General features: G+C 38.7%; 1 protein-coding gene and 1 non-coding gene across 2 annotated transcripts in view; both read left to right on the top strand.

Annotated features, from left to right (window-relative positions):
- SF3B3 (splicing factor 3b subunit 3) overlaps nt 1-20,859 on the top strand; it is a 52,377-nt gene that overhangs the window by 8,771 nt on the left and 22,747 nt on the right. The window contains exons 7-10 of the mRNA XM_014829144.3: nt 1,910-2,047; nt 3,343-3,446; nt 14,326-14,491; nt 19,755-19,850. Coding sequence (XP_014684630.1) covers nt 1,910-2,047; nt 3,343-3,446; nt 14,326-14,491; nt 19,755-19,850 — 504 coding nt within the window. The remainder of the gene's footprint in view (nt 1-1,909; nt 2,048-3,342; nt 3,447-14,325; nt 14,492-19,754; nt 19,851-20,859) is intronic.
- LOC123281915 (small nucleolar RNA SNORD111) lies at nt 1,579-1,668 on the top strand. Its single transcript, XR_006521711.1, has one exon. It is a non-coding gene; the product is annotated as a small nucleolar RNA SNORD111 (small nucleolar RNA).

The following is a 20,859-nucleotide window of genomic DNA, read 5'->3' as shown; positions in this document are numbered from 1 at the left end:
TAATTACAGTGTAGTCTCTTAGTTTGTCTGTTAAGTTTTAGTTTCTCTGCAAATGTTTTTAATAAAGCTGGTAAAATATTTTAGTAAAAGCCAAACAAATTCTTTGAGAAGAGAAATTAAAACCCAACACAATTTCCATTTCATTCAAGAATCTATGGACATTATCAATTTGAAATTCCTGAAAGTTTCTAGTTTGAAGGAGCCAGCCATATTTATGGAGATAAGTTGTCTTTCATTCTTTTTGTCTCCCCTACCGCCATTCCAACATATAGAAAATTTTAAAAGAATAGAACAATTAATTTCTATATGCCTGTACTTAGATTCACTAATTATTAATGTTTTGCTACATTTGCCTTTTCTTTCTTATGAAATATCTATATACTTTTTTAGACAAAACAGTTACAACATAAGTTGCGGGCATTGTGACACTTCAAGAATCTCCTAAGATGTAACTCCTAAGAATAAGGAAATTTTCCTACATAACCACACTACCAATATCATGCCCAAGAAACTTACCCTTTTGTGTAATAGAATTATCTTATGTACAGTTCGTGTACCAATTTCTCTCATCGTCCAGAAAAGATCCTTATATCTACCTGTAGTCTCCTTTAATTTAGAATATTTCCTCTCACCTTTGTTTTTGGTCTTTAGAGTCTGGGGCTAATTTTCTTGTAGTTTGTCCCATAATCTTTTTCCTCATGAGTGTATCCATATTAGTATTTTTTGATAGAATTATTACATAGGTGGTGATACATATTTCCCACTATATCACATTAGGGGCTCATAATGTTGCTTTGACTCTGTTGGTGATCTAAATTGATCACTGCGTTAAGGTGGTATCTTCCTGCTACTCTTCATTGTAAAGATACTTTTCTGTTTTTGTACTTGGTGTGGAATCTGCTGGTGAACTTTAAGGCTAAATATTCTTTTCCCCAACATCTTTTCACACACTGGTTTTCTCCTCAGTCAGTTACTACATTGGTAGTTGAAAATGGTGTTTTATTGTTTTTAATTTTAGCAGTTTATTATGGAAATTATTAGGCATATACAAAAGTAGAGTATAATGAACTTCTGTGTACCCAGCTTCAGCAGTTATCAACATGTGGCTAATCTTATTTCACCTTTGCTTCCTTAGTTTCTCCTCTCAACCCTGGATTATTTATCATCTTTTTGGTATTAATGTATAGGTCCTGGGTAGGACCTTTTAGGACTTATTTAGTTTATCCAATACATGGCATCTGAGTAAGATTCCATCAATTTTAGAAAACCTGAGAAGAAATTTATCAAGTTAAATTCTCAGTAAGGGATGGAAAGTAATTCGATTTGGTTGATCAGAAATTTATTGAGCATGTAACTGTCAGGCACTTTATTTGGCTTCGGAGCTACAGAGAAGTATAAAACATGTTTGCCGTTGAAGACCTTACTTAGAGAAATACAAAATGTTGGAAACTTTAAAAGAAAAAACGCAAAATCATAGCCAACGGGATGCCTTTTAGCAACCAAGGAAGTTGATGTAGAACAAGGCTGATGATGGATGGTTTGGATGGTAGTGTTGTGGACATGTAACAATTTTATTCACAGCCTGAAATGATGATTCTTTACTTTTCATGTCTCTTCTCTGACGTTTTTCTCTGGAGATAGTTCTTGCCTTACAATCTGATCAGGCTGTAGAGTGGAATTGTGGCTATTTTTCAGTACATAGGCTTTATTCTGTATTTATAGTAGACAGGAATTTTTAGCTATGTATTTTACTCTTGTGGCTGGCAGGCTGCTCTTGGTCAAAGCTTGCTTGTATAGAGAGGCTCCAGATGCCTCTAGGCCTTGGGTGGCCTGCATGATCCCTGTTGGAGTTCCAGAAATGAGTAGTGCTCATTTTCTAAGATGTTGGTTGTGTATTTGACTTTGCTAGAATGACCTGGATGACCCTGAAAGAGGAATGATTTTTGTCTGCTCTGCCACCCATAAGACCAAATCGATGTTCTTCTTTTTGGCCCAAACTGAGCAGGGAGATATCTTCAAGATCACTTTGGAGACAGATGAAGATATGGTAAGCAGAGCATGTGTGGAGGGGAAAAAATGAAAAAAACCATTTGTTACGGTTAGTCTAGTTGATAAAACTTTCTACTTTTTTATTCTAAGTTAATATAATTAAATAACCTTATTTTAAAAACTGATATTTGTGTGTATGTTTAAGGTTTACAAAGTGGTTTTATAAAATGTGTACATTACAACTAGTCTGAGATAGACAGGACAGTTAATACTTTACAACTTAAAAAGCTGGAAGCCAAAAGCCTTAAAAAGTGGTTGCCTAAGGTGTTAAAGCTTTTAAAGTTTGGAATTGGTATATGATCGTAGTTTTTCTCCCTCTGGTTAACAGACTTCTGGTCTGGTAGTCTCATGTACAATAATATGAGACTGGGTAATGCCACTTCTAGTGAATAAGAGAAAGGTCTCCCTGTCTGCTGAAAACTGGTAATACCTCATACACATGGTCTGTTACTTCTTTCATCCTGTGGAGGAGCTGTGAACACCTGGGCAATTTCTTAGATACCTCTTTAGCTCAAGAGTTAGCTGACTTTTTTTTGTAATGGCCAGGTAGTATTTTCAGCTTTTGTGGGCTGTTAGGTCTGTTTGAACTACTCAACTGCCATTGTGGAACAAAAGCAGCCATAGATCTGGCTGGCCCTGTGACTGAGTAGTTGGGTTTGCACGCTTCGCTTCACTGGCCTGGGGTTTGCTTGTTTGGATCCTGGGCGCAGACCTACGCACTGCTTATCAAGCCATGCTGTGGCAGCATCCCACCTAGAAGAACTAGAATGACGTACTACTATTATATACAATTATGTGCTGGGGCTTTGGGGAGAAAAGGAAAAAAAAAGGAAGATTGGCAACAGATGTCAGCTCAGGGCCAATCTTCCTCATCAAAAAGCATACCTTTAAAAACCCAAAAAACAAAAGCAGCCGTAGGTAGTATATAAACAAATAGCCATGGCTGGTCTGTGGGCTGTGGTTTGCTGACCCCTGGTTTAGATATTAAGGACAGTATTTATTTGCTACTCTGTTTACAGTATCTTATAGTACTGGGCTACCTTCCATAAGAAAACTCAGACAGTTTAATGATCTCAGGAATAAAATCAATGAACAGAAAGAATTCTTCACAAAAGAGATTGAAACTAAAAAAAAAGAAAAACCAATCAGAAATGTTGGAGGTGAAAAACACAGTGAATGAGATACAGAAAAATCTACACTCCTTAAATAACAGCTGATATTATGGAGGACGTAAACACTGTCTAGCTTCACTTGCCCACACACTCACTAAAATCTTTTTTCTTTTCACTCCAGGTTACTGAGATCCGGCTCAAGTATTTTGATACTGTGCCTGTTGCTGCTGCCATGTGTGTGCTTAAAACAGGCTTCCTTTTTGTAGCATCAGAATTTGGAAACCAGTGAGTAATCCTTTTAATATCCTAGTTCACCCTGGTTACTATAAAAGTTCGCAGGAGGGAGATGTAGCTGCAAGACCATGGAGCTTTTCATGAGAATTTTTTAGTTTCTTCAAAACAAAGTTTTGCTCTTTCCCTTTTACGTTACTTGTGGGTAGCTGCAAAAAGAGTTTGACAAGTGATCTCTCATTATTTCATTGAATAAATATTTATTGGACTACTTAGTATTAAACAGATGTTTCACAAACATTTCACTTGTACAACTGTAAAGTTGAAACTTATCAGTACCCACGGCTGCCCAGTCACATCACCAATCCTCCCAACCTCAGTATTTTTTTTTTTTTTAAGATTTTATTTTTCCTTTTTCTCCCCAAAGGCCCCCGGTACACAGTTGTATATTCTTCGTTGCGGGTCCTTCTAGTTGTGGCGTGTGGGATGCTGCCTCAGCGTGGTCTGATGAGCAGTGCCATGTCCGCGTCCAGGATTCGAACCAACGAAACACTGGGCCGGCTGCAGCGGAGCATGTGAACTTAACCACTCGGCCACGGGGCCAGCCCCCCCCAACCTCAGTATTTTTTAAGGACGAATAAGTCATTTCTAGCAACTCGGTTATAAAATCTCAATTTTTGTTGTCCTCCACCACTTTCAGCTGAGTGCTAAGTTCTGTTTTTAATTCTGTATCACTTTTCTGTGGCATTAGTCTGAACTAGTTCACTGGTTTCCATATGGCATTTCATTGACTTTCCTATAAAATTCAGCCTTTATAGTCATATCATTAATTGGACAAGATACAACCCAGGTGAAATAATTTCCCCGTCCCTGTTTTACCATCTTTGATGGCTTTTCATTGCCAAATGGATGAAGTCTGAACTCTAGCCTTGAATTTAAGACCAGTATCTAAGACTCCAATTTACTTATATGAGATAAGATGCCATAGTCTTGCTTTCTAATTTACGTTTTTCCAGTATCTGCTAACGTCTGTGCAAACCACTTATCTAATGCTCAGTTTCCTCATAATTAAAATGAAGGTGTTGTCTAGGATTCTGTGCCATTCCTGCCTTGTCTCCAACTGTTCTCCCTGTCTTAAACATGCCTTTTACTCATCCTCATAGACTTTATTTATTTATTGTGAGGAAGAGTGGCCCTGAGCTAACATGTGTTGCCAGTCCTCTTTTTGCTTGAGGAAGATTGTCACTGAGCTAACATCTGTGTCAATCTTTTGTCTATTTTCTGTGTGGGACACTGCCACAGCATGGCTTGCTGAGTGGTGTGTAGGTCCACACCTGGAATCTGAACTCTCAAACCCTGGGCTGCTGCGGTGGAGCGTGTGAATTTAACCACTATGCCACTGGGCCGGGCCCCTTCATAGACTTTATTCCAACTGCTCCTTTATTACTCCTTTTCCTGGCTTAGATGTCTTCCGTTGCACTTTTCACATATAGCCTGTTGTCTATCTTCATCCATTTCTAATTTTTTAGTTTTTTCTTAACAAGGGATTTTCATTGTAGAAAAGTTAGAAAGTGCATGCAAGCAAAAGTGTCACTTGCAGTCCTTCCACCCAAAGATAACATTTTTGTGTAGGCTTCCTGTGTGTGTATATTTAAATGTTTTAAAAAAATACAACTGTGCATATTTACTGTTCTGTAATTTGCTTTTTTTAACAGTAATATGTCATAAATATCTTTCTATACTAATAAATACAGATCTGTAACATCATTCACTTTTTTGGTTGCATCTTTTTTTCCTCCACTTTTTCATGGTAAAACATATATAACAAAATTTGCCACTTTAACTATTTTTAAATGTTCAATTCATTGGCATTAATTACATTTACGGTCTTGTGCAACCATTACTACTATTATTCCGAATTTTTTTGTCACCCCAAACAGAAACTTTGTAACCGTTAATGCAATAACTTCCTATTTGCCTCTCCCCCAACCCCTGGTAACCTAAGTGGAATCATACAACATTAGCCCTTTTCTTTTTTTTTTTAATTTCTTTTTTTTAATTGAGTTAACGATAGGTTACAATCTTGTGAAACCTCAGTTGTACATTATTGTCTGTCAGTTGTGTTGTAGGTTCACCCCTTCCCCTTTCTGCCCACCCCCCACCCCACCTTTCCCCTGGTAGCCACTAATCTGTTCTTTTTGTCCACATGTTTAAATTCCTCATATGAGTGGAGTCATAGAGATTGTCTGTCTCTATCTGGCTTATTTCACTTAATAATATTTGCCCTTTTCTGTCTGGCTTGTTTCACTTAGCATAATGTTTTCAGGGTTCATGTGTAGCGTGTATCAGCACTTCATTCCTTTTTATCCCCGAATAATAATCCATTGTATGCATATATTCCATTTTGTTTATTTAACTGTTGATGGAACATGGCTTGTTTCCACCTTTTGGCTCTCATGAATAGTGCTGCATTGGATATTGGTGTTCAAATAATCTGTTTGAGTTTTTAATTCTTTTGGATATGTACCTGAGAGTGGAATTGCTGAGTCATATGCTGAGTCTGTTTAACTTTTTGAGGAACCACTAAGTTTTCTGTATCAGCTGCACTATTTTACACTTCTACCAGTAGTGTATGAGGGTTTCAGTATCTCCATATCTTCACCGACAATTATTTCCTGCTTTTCTGATTATAGCCAGTAGGTGTGAAGTAGTATCTCTTTGTGGTTTTGATTTGCATTTCCCTTATGATTAGTGATGTTGAGCACCTTTTCATGTGCTTTTAACCCATTTGTATATCTTTGGAGAAATACAGAGTTTTTTGCCCATTTTTTAGTTGGGTGGTTTGTCTTTTTGTTTTTGAATTGTTAGAGTTTTTTGTATATTCTGGATATTAATCCCTTAACATGTACATAGTTTGCAAATATTCTTTTCCATTCTGTAGGTTGTCTTTTCATTTTGTTGATAATGCCCTTTGATGCACAAAAGTTTTTAATTTTGATGAAGTTCTTTATCCATTTTTTCTTTTGTTACTTGTGCTTTTATATCATATTCTTAGAGAATCTGTTGCCAAATCCAAGGTCATGAAGGTTAACCTGTATGTTTTCTTCTAGGAGTTTTATGGTTTTAGTTTGTACCTTTAGGTTGTTGGTCCATTTTTTTGTTTTTTAAAGATTTTATTTTTCCTTTTTCTCCCCAAAGCCCCCCAGTACATAGTTGTGTATTTTTAGTTGTGGGTCCTTCTAGTTGTGCCATGTGGGACACTGCCTCAGTGTGGCCTGATGAGCCATGCCATGTCTGTGCCCAGGATTCGAACTGGCGAAACCGTGGGCCACCGAAGCAAAGCAAGCGAACTTAACCACTCGGCCGCGGGGCCAGCCACAGGTTGTTGATCCATTTAGAGTTAATTTTTTAAAAAATCTTATTGAGGTCATAATAGTTTATAACATTGTGAGGTTTCACTTGTACATTATTATTTGTCAGTCACCATGTAAATGTGCCCTTTTATCCTTAATGTCCACTCCCCCCCACCCCCTTCCCTTCTGGTAACCACTAATCTGTTCTCTTTGTCCATGTGTTAATTTATCTTCTACATATGAGTGAGATCATACGGTATTTGTCTTTCTCTGTCTGGCTTATTTTGCTTAACATAATACCCTCAGGGTCCATCCATGTTGTTATGAATGGGGTAATTTTGTCTTATTTTATGACTGAATGATATTCCATACACACACACACACACACTCCATATCTTTATTCAATCATAAGTCGATGGGCACTTGGGTTGCTTCCACTTCTTGGTGTTGTGAATAATGCTGCATTGAACATAGGAGTGCATAAGTCTCTTTCAATTGTTGATTTCAAGTTCTTTGGATAAATAGCGAGTAGTGGGATAGCTGGGTTGTATGGTATTTCTATTTTTAATTTATTTATTTTTTTGTGAGGAAGATTGGCCCTGAGCAAACATCTGTGCCAATCTTCCTCTGTTTTATTTGGGATGCTTTCACAGCATGGCTTGACGAGTTATTTTCTTCTGCCTTGCTGTCCTTAATACTTTTTCTTTGTCATTGACTTTTGCCATTTTTACTACTATATGCCTTGGAGAAGGTCTTTTTCACATTGATATAATTAGGAGTTCAGTTAGCTTCTTTACTGGTATTTCTAACTGTTTCCCCAGGGTTGGGAAGTTCTCAGCTACTGTTTCTTTGAACAAGCTTTCTACTCCATTCCTCCTCTCGTCTCCCTGTGGAATACCCATAATCCTTATCTTACATTTCCTAATTGAGTTGGATGTTTCTCTGATAATTTCTTCATTTCTTTTTAGTCTTAGTTCTCTCTCCTCCTCCATCAGAAGCATTTCTATATTTGTGTGCTCCAGATTGCTAATTCTGTCTTACATAATATTGGCTCTGTTATTCAAGGAGTCCAGATTTTTCTTTATCTCATCTATTGTGTTTTTCATCTCTAGCATCTCTGATTGGTTTTTCTTTATAGTTTCAGTCTCTTTTGTGAAGAATTCCCTCTGTTCATGAATTTTATTCCTGATTTCATTGAACTATGTGAATTTTCCTGTAATGCATTGGGTTTTTTTATGATAGCTATTTTGAATTCTCTGTCATTTAGATTGTAAATTTCTGCGCCTTCAAGATTGATTTCTGCATGTTTGTCATTTTTCTTCTGATCTGGAGTGTTAATATATTTCTTCATACTGTTTGATGGCATGGATTTGTGCCTTGGAATACTGATAGTATTGATAGTATCTGGTCGCAGATTCCACTTGCCGCTACTTGGGGGGATACTCAAGGGATGTATATCCTGAGCCTGCTGTGATCCCTGGTGTCTGTCCCTGTCCTTCAGAGTCTATGCTGATAGGGCCTGTCTGTGATTGCAGGCTTGCTCACTTACAGCTGCTGCTCTTCTAACATATGCACGGTCACTCTTGCCAGCCAGCTGAGCTGGAGTACCTGGTGAGTTTCTTTCCTGTGCGTGATCTGGGGGTGTTCTCACTGTCTGCTCTCCAGGAGTGCTGGCTTGATGAAGACACTCCCACAAGAGCTTAGCCTCCTCTGTTTGGAACTTTCCCAGAGGCTGTGAGGGAACTTGAAGAGAGAAGGTGTTCCTGTGGAGAGCTGCCCCTTCCCCCTGTTTTCTCATAGCCACGCATGGTCTCATGCCCTGGGTTGCAGCTGGGGATGGAGAGGAGCTCCCCTTACCTCCTTCTACTTCCTCCTGGGTGGTCCAGCATCTCCATCTCCAGACATATGGCTGTGTGAGTCTCTCACACATGTTTTGTGTTGTGTGACTGTCCTCTGTTAGTTTATGAATGTCCTTTTCATTGTATCTTAGGGGGGAAAGTCTAAGGGAAGAGCTCATTCCACCATGACGTTGACTTCACTCTCTCCTTGAGCTAATTTTTTATGTTGTGTGAGGTAGGTTCAAGTTCATTCTTTCACATTTGGAAATCCACTTGTCCCAGCGTCATTTGTTCAGCGTAGCATTACTCTTTTTTTTTCTTCCTCAGAGCCCCAGTGTGTAGTTGTGTATCCTAGTTGTAAGTCATTCTAGTTCTTCTATGTGCGATGCTGCCACAGCATGGCTTGATGAGTGAGCAGTGTGTAGGTCTGCGCCCAGGATCCAAACCAGTGAATCCCAGGCTGCCAAAGTGGAGTGCCTGAACTTAACCGCTCAGCCCTGGAGCCGGCCCCTTGTAGCATTACGTTTAATGCCCATACAATATGGCGTTATGTGGGCACAAGTTAATTTACTTAAATAAACTTTTATATTGGATAGAAATATCCAATTTATAAATTTATATTGGATATTTTTGTTGGATAGACTTTCTTAAGGATATGGTTGCTGGATTAAAGAATATACACCTTTTCAAAGTTTTTGACACATTGCTGAATTACTGAAGGTTTGTGCTGATTTATACGTTAGCAACAGTCTGTATTGTCTGTTTTCCCACATATTGTCAAGACTGTGTGCTCATGGTCCCTGACTTATGATGGTTCACCTTAATGATTTTTTGACTTTACAATGGTGGGAAAGCCATACACATTGTTTAGAAAGTGTACTTCGAGTTTTAATCTTTTCCTAGACTAGCAATAATGCAGTATGATACTCTTGTGATGCTGTGCAGTGGGAGCAAGCCACAGTTCCAGTCAGCCACGCAGTCGTGATGGTGAACATCCGATACACTTATAACCATTCTGTACTCATACAGTCATTCTTTGAGTACGGTATTTAGTACATTATGTGAGATAGTCAGCACTTAATATAAAATAGGCTTTGTGTTAGATATTTTACCCCACTGTAGGCTTATGTAAGTGTTCTGAGCATGTTCAAGGAAAGCTAAGATAAGCTATGATGTTCAATTAGGTTTTTTGGTTTTTCTTTTTGAGGAAGAGTAGCCTTGAGCTAACATCTGCCACCAATCCTCCTCTTTTTCCTGAGGAAGACTGATCCTGAACTAACATCTGTGCCCATCTTCCTCTACCACTGCTTGGCTTGACAAGCGGTGCCATGTCCATACCTGGGATCCGAACTGGCTGCCAAAGTGGATCGTGTGAACTTAACTACTGTGCCACTGGGCTGGCACTCAGTTAGCTTTATTAAATGGATTTTTGATTTAATGATATTTTCAATGATGGGTTTATTGAGATGTAACTCCATCATAAGTCAAGGAAACTCTCTCCATATATCTTTTATGCTTTGCTAATTTATTGGGCAAAAATTTTATTAAAGAGATTGGACTTTTTTCCTTTGCTTGCCTAGCAGTATGTCTTCTGTTCATTGCTTAGTCACATCTCTGCCTAGTTTTCTATAGTATCCTTTAGTAATGGTTAGGGACATTTTTGGGGAGACAGTAGAGCATAGTGAAAACTCTGGAGACACAGTGTCTGAATTATAATCTTGGCTTTATGTTTTCTGGCTCTATATTTTCTGCCTCAGTTTTCTTATTTATCAAGTGGGGATAATAATAGTGTATACGTTTTTGGATTTTGTGCGTATTTAATAATACAGATGCCAAGCACCAGTAAGTACTTTGTGTTGTAAGTGTTTAGTAAACGTTGATTACTATCTTTCCTGTTATTTCCCTCTGGTAATGTAGAAAGTTATGGAAAATGAATAAAAGAGCAAATAAATAATAAAAATCACCCATTATCCGAGTATCCCAGAATAGTCGCTTTAACATTTTGTTGCATCTACTTCCAGTATTTTTACTTTCTAGTATTTATATGTAATTTTATTTTAGAGAACTACATCATTCTCTAAAAAATTATTGATCTACTTTTGCACATAAGCATTATTTCATAATTTTTTTCCATATCAATAAGTCTTTATTTTTCACTTAAAATTTTTATTTTTTATCATGAAAATGTTCTGAGAGGTACATGAGAAGACAGAATAGTATAATTAATGAACCTACGTGTGCCCACCACCTAGCGTCAACAAAGGTCAACCCATGGCCAGTCTTGTTTTATTTATACCCCACCTCCCCAGAATAATAGTAATTCCTTAATATAATCTAATAGCCAGTTAGTATTCAAATTTTCTATTGTCTCGATAGTTTTTAAGTTGATTTGTTCAGATCAGGATCCCAGCACGACCCATATATTGCATTTGGTGTATGGGAAACATTTTTAATGGCTGATACTATTTTATGACCATGCTCCCTTTTGGTGGCTATTTTAAGTTGTTTCTTCTTTTGCTATTAGAAACAGTACCACGGGGAACATAGTAGGTACATCTTTGCATGTTAGCTGAGTAAAGCAATAGTTTAAATTCCTAAATGTGGGACAAAATTTTGATAGGGAATCCCAAATTGTCCTCCAAAAAGATGACATCAGTTTACATTCCCACCAGCTGTGTATGACCTTTTTCCTCTCAGTACATGACAAAGGGCAAGTTAATAAGCTCTTGAAAATCATTACGAAAAAGACAAGCAGTTCAGTCAGTAGGAAAATGGGCACAGGGTTTAAGTATGCCTTTGACAGTAAAAGAAATACCAGTGGTCTAAAGGTGTAATACATAGAAAGCTTTCAAGCTTATTTATAATTGAAGGAATGCCAATCAAAATAAGGTGTCATGTTTTCACCAGCGTATTGGCAGACATTAAAAACTTAGATATAACCTATCTTAACAAGGCTGTGGGTGGAAGCGATAGCCGCGGACATAGAAGGTTTTATCTTCTTGCTCATTAACTTGTACAGATTGTGTGTTTAAGATTTTGCATCCTGGTTGTCTATTAAGTCTTCTAAAAGGACTTAGGAATATTACGTTGATTCCTTTTGTTCCGAAGATTAATAATGAACATTTATTGAGTACTTGTCTCTATGTATCAGACACTGTTGTAAATGTTTTTCTTACATTGTCTTAGTTTGAGTTCCCCTGCAAAACAGAGCCTGTGACAAGGACTTGGGTGGAGGTAGATTATTGGGAGGTAATTGCAGGAAGCAGGAGTGAAGGACCAGTGGGGAGAGATAGGGAAAGAGGAAAAGCCAATATAATGGCTTGTTATTGAGGTTCCTGCTGTGGACAATGGGAACTTGCTTCCGTCAAGACCTGGCAGAAGCATGCAGAATGGCTCTCAGAATTGCCACCTGAAGCGTACACCACCAACTCCTCTCTCCTGAGTTGCATGTTACCCCTAGGAGCATAATCTCTCCTGCACATCTTCTTACTCCGGCAGCTTCCCACAAGATAGAAGTTTTTGGGGGCAGAGAGTAGTAGAAAGACTACAGTATACAGGTGGGATGCTTGTTAGAGAGTTTGAACTTGTGAGAAATTACCCATTGCTGCTGCAGCTGAAATTTGGAAGACTTAAGAATGGTGATTTTGAGGCATCAGAAACGTGCTATGGGTGTTAACTCATTTAATCCTAAAGAAACCTATTTATTTATCAATCAGACACTTAATTTAGCATTTACTATGTTCCAAGCACTGTTCTAAGCGCTTTACAAATATTAATGTGTAACATTCTCTATGAGACAGAGCCATTATCTCATGTACAGTTTAGGGAACTGGGTCACAGAGAATTTAAGAAATTCGATCACACAACTAAATCTAACTCAAACCCAGACCACCTGGTTCCAGCATCCCTCCTCTGAAGCAGAACACTATAGTCACAGAAATTGTTTTACTAAGATTCAGCCAAAGCAACCTTTCCTGTGATGGTGATAGTGAGCCCAGCATCTTTTTGGTTACTGGCAGTTACTAGACACTGAAGGTGTCTTTGACAGCTAGTCTTTATCATCTGTATATAGACATCTTGCCTAAATAAGGGGTTCGTATTAGTTAACTTTTTGTATGTGTATCCTATCTTCTCACTGCTTTTTAAAATCATTCAAGGATAATAACCCTATTTGTTTTTGTTTTTACATTTTTTAATATATTTTTTTAAGGAAGATTAGCCCTTAGCTATCATGCGCTGCCAATCCTCCTCTTTTTTTTTTGCTGAGGAAGACTGGCCCTGAGCTAACGTCTGTGCCCATCTCCCTCTACTTTATATGTGGGACGCCTGCCACAGTATGGCTTGATAAGCAGTGCGTAGGTCCGCACCTGGGATCTGAACTGGTGAACCCCAGGCCGCCAAAGAAGAGTGTGCGAATTTAACCTCTGTGCCACTGGGCCGGCCCCTAACCCTATTTGTTTTTTTCATAATTTAGCATAGAATCTGATGTGTTTACCAAGTGTTAAATGCTGAGGTTTATTTGTCTCACGTTTATTGAGTAACTTATGTATTTTAGACCCTGATTTAGTCATTTTATTCTGCTTCTAAAAAGCTGCACTTGATATTGTTTAAAGTGCTCTGTATTGAAGGTCCAGTATATTACTTAAAGAATAAACGTGACTGGTAGTTTGGTGTTTTATGTTAATTGAACTGCTTCCCAAAAGCTCAGTGCATGCTCAGTTTATGATGGTATATTGTTACAGATTATCTACTCTCAAATTGCTTTCCCTCTTCCTTTTGTGGTTTGCCTTTGAATCAGTTCACTAAGGATTATTAGCCAGAAGACTGACAGGAGAAGGGCAAGATGACTGTTGCTTATTGTCTCTGGGTGCATTTATGTTTGGTTTTGGGGAAGAATACTATAATATCTGCGTACTTTTGCAAGATCACCACCAGTTCTTGCTTTTTGTTAGATTTGGCCTGGTTGTTGGTTAAAATAGGAAATGGTTATGGGTTTTCTTTGGACTTCATTCATCTGTATTTCATTTTATTTGACAAACACCGTGCTTACTAAGTGCTGTGCACTAAGTACTCATTGAATAGCACATTCCTGTAGAATTCAGTTTTATAAATGAGGCAAGTGAGGCACAGAGGGATTAAGTAATAATATGCGGCTAGTTAAGGAGCGGAGCTGGGATTCAAACCCCGGCACTCTAAGGGAAGCCCAGTGCTTTTAACTACTGTGATGCTAGGATCCTTCCAGTGTACCAGTTTAAATTCAGTATTCTTAATTTCTTCATCCATGTTCCTTTCTTAAGAAAAAGAAAGAGAAGGGGCCAGCCCCATGGCTGAGTGGTTAAGTGTGCACACTCTGCTTCAGTGGCCCAGGGTTTCACTGGTTCGGATCCTGGGCATGAAACTAGCACCGCTCATCAAGCCATGCTGAGGCAGCATCCCACATAACAGAGCCAGAAGGACCTACAACTAGAACATACAACTATGTACTGGGCGGCTTTGGGGAGAAGAAGGGAAAAAAAAAGATTGGTAACAGATGTCAGCTCAGCTGCCAATCTTTCAAAAAAAAAAAAGAGAGAAAACACCACTCGGATAAGCAGAGATTTCAAAGTATAGATGCTAACTCAATCATCTGTGTTATAATTTTGATTAGATAATTGTGAATTGCTTTATGAACATTATATTGATGGCAGATGTTATCTTCAGGCAGAAAATGTTTTAACTAAGGTCTTGTTTGCTTCTCCCCAGTTACTTATATCAGATTGCACATCTTGGAGATGATGATGAAGAACCTGAGTTTTCATCTGCCATGCCTCTGGAAGAGGGAGACACGTTCTTCTTTCAGCCAAGACCACTCAAAAACCTTGTGCTGGTTGATGAGTTGGACAGCCTCTCTCCCATTTTGTTTTGCCAGGTGTGAATCTTTCTAGTCACCTCCACAATGAGCAGTGCCAGCCAACTGTTTTTGAATCTGAACGAGTTTAAAGTTTTAACTCCGGTTCAGTTAAGGACTAGTCTGAGAGTCCAGTTTGTCAGTATATCTATGGAATTGCCACATTGTAAAGGTGAAGCAGCCAAAGGTAGACGTTGGGGTAGTAAAAATTATGTGAATCCTTGGACTTTTTTTTCTTTTTTAATATAAAACTCGTGTTCAGTGGAGAAAGTTAAACCATATGAAAGGTGAAAAGTAAAAGCCCTGGCCTTGATCTTTTCAACCGTCCATTCCACTGAGGCCGCTGCTAATAACAGTTTCTTGTGATTGCTTCCAGGCATTTTCTCTGCATCCATAAGCGTGTGTGTGTATGTTGTATTTTTCTTTTCTTTTTTACTATTTTATTTTATCTAGGTCACATTGGTTTATAACATTATGTAAATTTCAGGTGTACATCATTATATTTCGGCTTCTGTATAGACTGCATTATTTTCACCACCAAAAGTCTAGTTTCCATCTGTCACCATACAAATGTACCCCTTTACCCGTCTTGTCCTCTCCCTAACCCTTTCCTCTCTGGTAACCACCAATCTGTTCTCTGTATCTGTGTGTTTGTTTTTTTATCTCCACATATGAGTGAAATCATGAGATATTTGTCTGCCATTTCAGTTTGGTAGTTTTCTGTGATGTTTTTCTCAGTGTCCTCTTTGTTTATGATTTGTGATTCTGCTCTGATTTTTTGTTTTGTAGTTACCATGAGAATTGTCTAAAAGATCTCGTAAATGAGATAATCCTTTTTCTGTTGATAGCATGTTATCTCCAGTAGCCTATGCATGTTCTGTCCTTTTCTCTTCCCCTTCTGCGTTTTTGTTGTCACAAATTATCCTTTTTTTATGTTGTGAGTTTATTACCAAATTGAAGTGGTTATAGTTATTTTTGATGCTTTCTTTCCCTTTAGCTTTTTAAATTGTTTATCACTTAATTGTATCATATCAGAATAACCTATTCTGATAGAGAGCTGCAATTTTCTGATTCTGTCCAGCATGTTGCTCGAAGCTTTGTAAACCTTTGCTTTTTTGTTTCAGATGTGAGGGCTCCTTTCAACAGTTCTTGTAAGGCCAGTCTAGTGGTGATTAACTTCCTCAGCTTTTGTTTGTCTGGGAGAGCCTTTATTTCTCTTTCATATCTGGTTAACTTTGCTGGTGTCAACGAAAATAATCCATAATGAATCTATAAATGGAAATTGGAGTGAGTTTATTATGAGCCAGAGCTGAGGACTAGGTTAGCCCAGGGCTTGCCTTCTCCGAGGAAGGAAAGGCACCAAAGAAGTGGGGTGTACAGAGTGGTTATGTACCCTCTTGGCACAAAGAGCATACATCACATATGATAGGAATGTCCTTTTTACAACAGTCATGAGATTGCCTAGCCAGCACAGCACGGCTATTCACACAGTAGGTAGTAGGTCTGCTGTCTCGAGCTGGGTGATCACAGGGTGAGCGCAGCAATCAATTCGTAGCCTAGGGAGGATGCTTATCCTTAAGGAAATGCCAGCGTGGGGGAAGTTGCGTCTTTACTTTAAGGCTGCTTGTTCCTGTCTTTGGAGCATAGCAAATGCTTAAAGCAGATATACAGTGCATGCTCAACAACCATGTTAGGCCCTTTTGGAAAAACAAGGTCAGGCTGAATTAGTTTTACACCAAATGGCTTTCTCATAAACTCCAGTATATCCTGTTGCTTCCCATTTATCACTGGATAGAGTATTCTTGGCTGATAGTATTTGGTTTTCAATATTTTGTATATATCATTCCACTCTCTCCTAGTCAATAGAGTTTCTGCTGAGAAATCCACTGATAGCCTGATGGGGATTCTTTTCTAAGTTATTTTCTTCTCTCTAGCCACCCTTAATATTGCTTGTCATTGATTTTCGACAATTTTAATATAATATTCTTTGGAGAAAGTCTTTTTGTGTTGAGATAATTAGGTGTTCTGTTAGCTTCATGTACTGTATATCCAGTTCCTCCCCCAGGTTTGGGAAATTCTCAGCTATTATTTCTTTGAATAAGTTCTCTCCTCCTTTGTCCTCTGCTCCTACTGGGATACCCATTATCCTTATGATGCTTTTCCTAATTGAGTTGGATATTTCTTGTAGAATTCCTTAATTTTTAAAAAATCTTAGTTTTCGCACCTCTCCCTTCTGAATCATTTCTGGATTTCTATCTTTGAGCTTGCTAATTCTCTTTTCCATATAGTCTGCTTTACTTTCAATGCTTTCTACTTTATTTTTCATTTCATTAAAGTGTCCTTTATCTCCAGAATTTCTCTTTGTTTGGTTTTTTTTTTTTAGAGTTTCAATCTCTTTGGTGAACTACTCTTTCTGTTCATTAATTTTATTTCTGAGCTCATTGAACTGTCTGAATTTTCTTGTAACTCATTGAGTTTCTTCATGACAACTGTTTTGAATTTTCTGTCAGATTGCTATCATCTGTGACTTCAAGTTTGGTTTCTGAAGAGTTGTCATTTTCTTTCTGTTCTACCATTGACTTTTGATAATTTAATAGTTCTTCATTAGTTGATTCTCTCCTGGTGAACTTGTGGTAGTAAACACCTTTCTTATTTGGGTACAGCAGTGGTTACTTTGGTTCTGAGCTGCTTCTGGTTGTATATGAGAGCCTGCACTTTCCACCCTTCACTGCCTCTGCCAGAGGCATTGTCAGTGCCGTCCTTGTACTGCTTGTACCTCCAAGGTTGCTGTGCCTCGCTATGTACAATGTCACTGCAGTCTCAGTTGTCGCCACCAGGGTTGCCTGGGTACGAGCACTTCTGCTGCTTCTGGAGTTGGCCTGGTGCTCGTGTTCCCCCATCAGCTCTCTGTGGGCTCTCCATGGGCTCGGATGCTGCTGCCCTGTGCACCACCTGCACTGCTGCTCCCAGGTTATCTGGGGATGCTGGCAGTACTGTGCCAGGGGCATGGGGTTCACAGGTGTCACTCTTTCTTGCTAGAGGCCTGAGGTATTGTATGCAGCCCATGCTGCTGGTATAGCTAGTGTCAGGGGTGCCACCACTGGGGGCTAGATCATGGATTCTCCTGTGGCTTCTGAAGCCTTGGGTCTCAATTGTCACCTGCAACTGCTGTGGGAAGGGGAGAGGCTAAGCCTCAAGTGCTGTTGCTGCTCCTGCAGTCCTGGTTGCTGCTCTGTGCCAGTGTGCTTTCTGAAACCTCAGGTCAGGGTACTACTACCCCTGCCAGTGATACCTGTGTTTTGGATGCAGCCCTTGCTGCTGGAAAGACTGGTGTCTGAGTCACTGCTGTCTTCAGATGTATAGATGCATGGATCTCTCAAGCATTCCTGTGTGCTGTGCAAGGAGTCCTTTGTTAGTAATGGCTGTCCCCCGGGTTGTAACTTAGAGGGGAGAGACAAAGGGAACAACTCACTCCACCGTGGTGCTGTATTTTTCTTTTTAATGTAAATGGGTTCATGTACTTCACAGTATTCTGGAGTTGACCTTTTATTACTTAACAGTCTATGAATATGTATATCTCATTTCCTTGTTAAAATACTCCAGAGACACTGGGATCAGTCAGTAACAACCTTTTTAATTACATCCTCAGGGAGGAACCTGGGGTGGTCCATGATGGGTATTGTGTTCCTCACTACTGGAGCTCAATTGCAGCAGGAATTTTACCATGTCATTGTGTCCTGGATTGCTGGGGTTTGAGTGACCATTAGGTTCCACCCTGCCCTGTCTAATTGATCACACTTTAGTGGGAAAGAGGTTTGCTCACTGTGTGCTGGGGAAACAAATCAGCATTCAGGCACTCTTCCTGGTAAAATTAACCATTCTGAAATTAATTGCTTTTATTTTTTCTTTTTGAGAAAGGGTTAGTCCTGAGGGCCGTAGAAAATAAGTATAAGCAATTTATAATTTGATTATTAGTGATTTCCCCCCTTTCACTGGAATTTGAGAAAATAATTGTGTAAATAGTTTGTAGATCAAGAATAAAATTAACAGGAAGTTCATGTATCTGTAGCAGGGCTATAAGCATTTTTTTTTGCCATCTATCTCTACTAGTCTGGTGAGGGATCTGAATCCCCACTCTGAATAATATATATATATATATTTTTTTTTTTTTTGGTGAGGAAGATTGGCCCTGAGCTAACATCTGTTGCCAATCTCTGTCTTTTTGCTTGAGGAAGATTGTTGCTGAGCTAACATCCACGCCAGTCTTACTCTATTTTGTATGTGGGATGCTGCCGCAGTATGGTTTGATAAGAGGTGCGTAGGTCTGCACCTGGGATCTGAACCTGTGAACACTGGACCAGTCACTGAATAATATTTCATATTCATATAGTGAATTCATATAGTGATAAACATGTGATAGCCAAAATAGCAAAATATTTTTTAAATTGTGAGAAAGTAATATATATGCCTCTTTATTAAGACTTTAAAGATGGCGCATTTAAAATAGGTGAGTTAGTTTTTTAAGAGGTTTGTGTAAAGGTTGTATAGACTTACAACCCACATGCTCACCCATGTTACAGTAGGCTACGCTCCCTTTCAGACAGTCAGGAATTTTTGTTTGAACTGACCAGTTGGACAGAATTACAATATAAATGAGTGACCTCTTTTCATGTATTAGTCAACAAATAATTGTACTGGAAAGCAGCTAGATGTCTGGGATACCAGTATGAGAATACATGGCGTCCCCATTTGGTGGCTGAATAACCAGGTGCAGAGTTACCCAGCAGTTGGTCAGCTACACCATAGGAGCGTCTATCGATAGGGCCCTCTGATCATGTGCAGTCCAACAGCAGATCAATAAATGTAATTTTGAAGTAGTGATGAGGGAAATGATAATTAGAGGTATCTATAAACTTTAATGGTACATGAATAAATGTGATGTTCATTGGTGACATAGTCACAGATACTGATAATATTACAGTTTATCTGTAATTTTAGTTGGAAGGAAATGCTAAATTTAGTTTGAGATTATATAACACTTTGTTTCAGTAACTGTAAAAAATCCTTTGTTAACTTAATAAGCCTTTCTTGGTAAAATTTGCTGCTTCAAACTGGTTTGCTTTTTGGAACACTGGAGCATTTTCCTCTTACGCCCCCAGGGCCAGTAGTCAATATATACGCTTAAATAAACTAAAAAGTAATTTGTTCCCTGAGAATCATCAGGGTTGGTTGTCAAAATTTAGCAGAAGTAGACATTTTTTCCCTTAACTTTTTCTCTGTACAGATAGCTGATCTGGCCAATGAAGATACTCCACAGCTGTATGTGGCCTGTGGTAGGGGACCCCGATCATCTCTGAGAGTCTTAAGGCATGGACTTGAGGTAAGATTGGAATTTCTAGATCGTCAAAGAGTTTGGTGGAAATCATTGACAAAGCAGCCTCTGGCTTTACTCTGATGAGATCCAAGATACATTTAAGGTTTCTGTGAAAGGACAGTCTTTACTTCCTTCTCTATTTCCATAAAGTTTAGAGTTTAAATTTCCAATTCCTTAACGTGTTTGCACAATAGGCACATTTTTAAAAATTGGCAAATGGGGATAAAAGGGAAAAAATGACCTCTACTAGTTCCAGGCTCACTAGTCAACACGGAGGTTAGGAAATCTATGGAACATTTTACTCCGTTACCTTCTACTCTTGGTCTTTATTCAGTGTTTTGATTGTTTTATTTAATTAATTAATTAATTTAAGATTTTATTTTTTCCTTTTTCTCCCCAAAGCCCCCCAGTACATAGTTGTATATTTTTAGTTGTGGGTCCTTCTAGTTGTGGCATGTAGGATGCTGCCTCAGCATGGCTTGATAAGCGGTTCCATGTCTGCACCCAGGATCCAAACCGGCGAAACCCTGGGCCGCCAAAGTGGAGCGTGTGAACTTAACCACTTGGCCATGGGGCTGGCCCCAATACTTTCAGTTTTAGGTGTGTCAGTACTGTGTATATATTTTTGTCTTCCTAAATTTTTTCCTTATTACTGTGTGCTCTTAAATTGCATCGTTTTTATTGTTTCTGTAACATTCCACCATAGTGGAATCAGAATTTATTTAGTGAATCTTTTATTTTTAGACCTTTTAGGTGATATACACACTCAGAATTATTGTCTCAAATCCCACATCCTCTTTTCATCATGGTTCTTGTGATACCTTTTAGCAAGTGCCCTGTTCTTGATTTTGTTAAGAGTAAAATAAAGCTTCTTGCAATAATTTGCTTTCAGAGCTTGGAGTTGGCAAACTACAGGCTCCCAGAGGCCCACTGCCTGTTTTTGTAAATTTTTATTGGAACACAGCCAAGGTGACCTTGGGTGATTTGTTTTGTTTTGTTTTGTTTGAGGAAGATT

This window comes from Equus asinus, chromosome 28 (assembly GCF_041296235.1).
Source record: "Equus asinus isolate D_3611 breed Donkey chromosome 28, EquAss-T2T_v2, whole genome shotgun sequence".
NCBI lineage: Eukaryota > Metazoa > Chordata > Mammalia > Perissodactyla > Equidae > Equus > Equus asinus.
The sequence above is the reverse complement of the archived record's forward strand: the minus strand, read 5'-3'. Positions and strand labels throughout refer to the sequence as shown.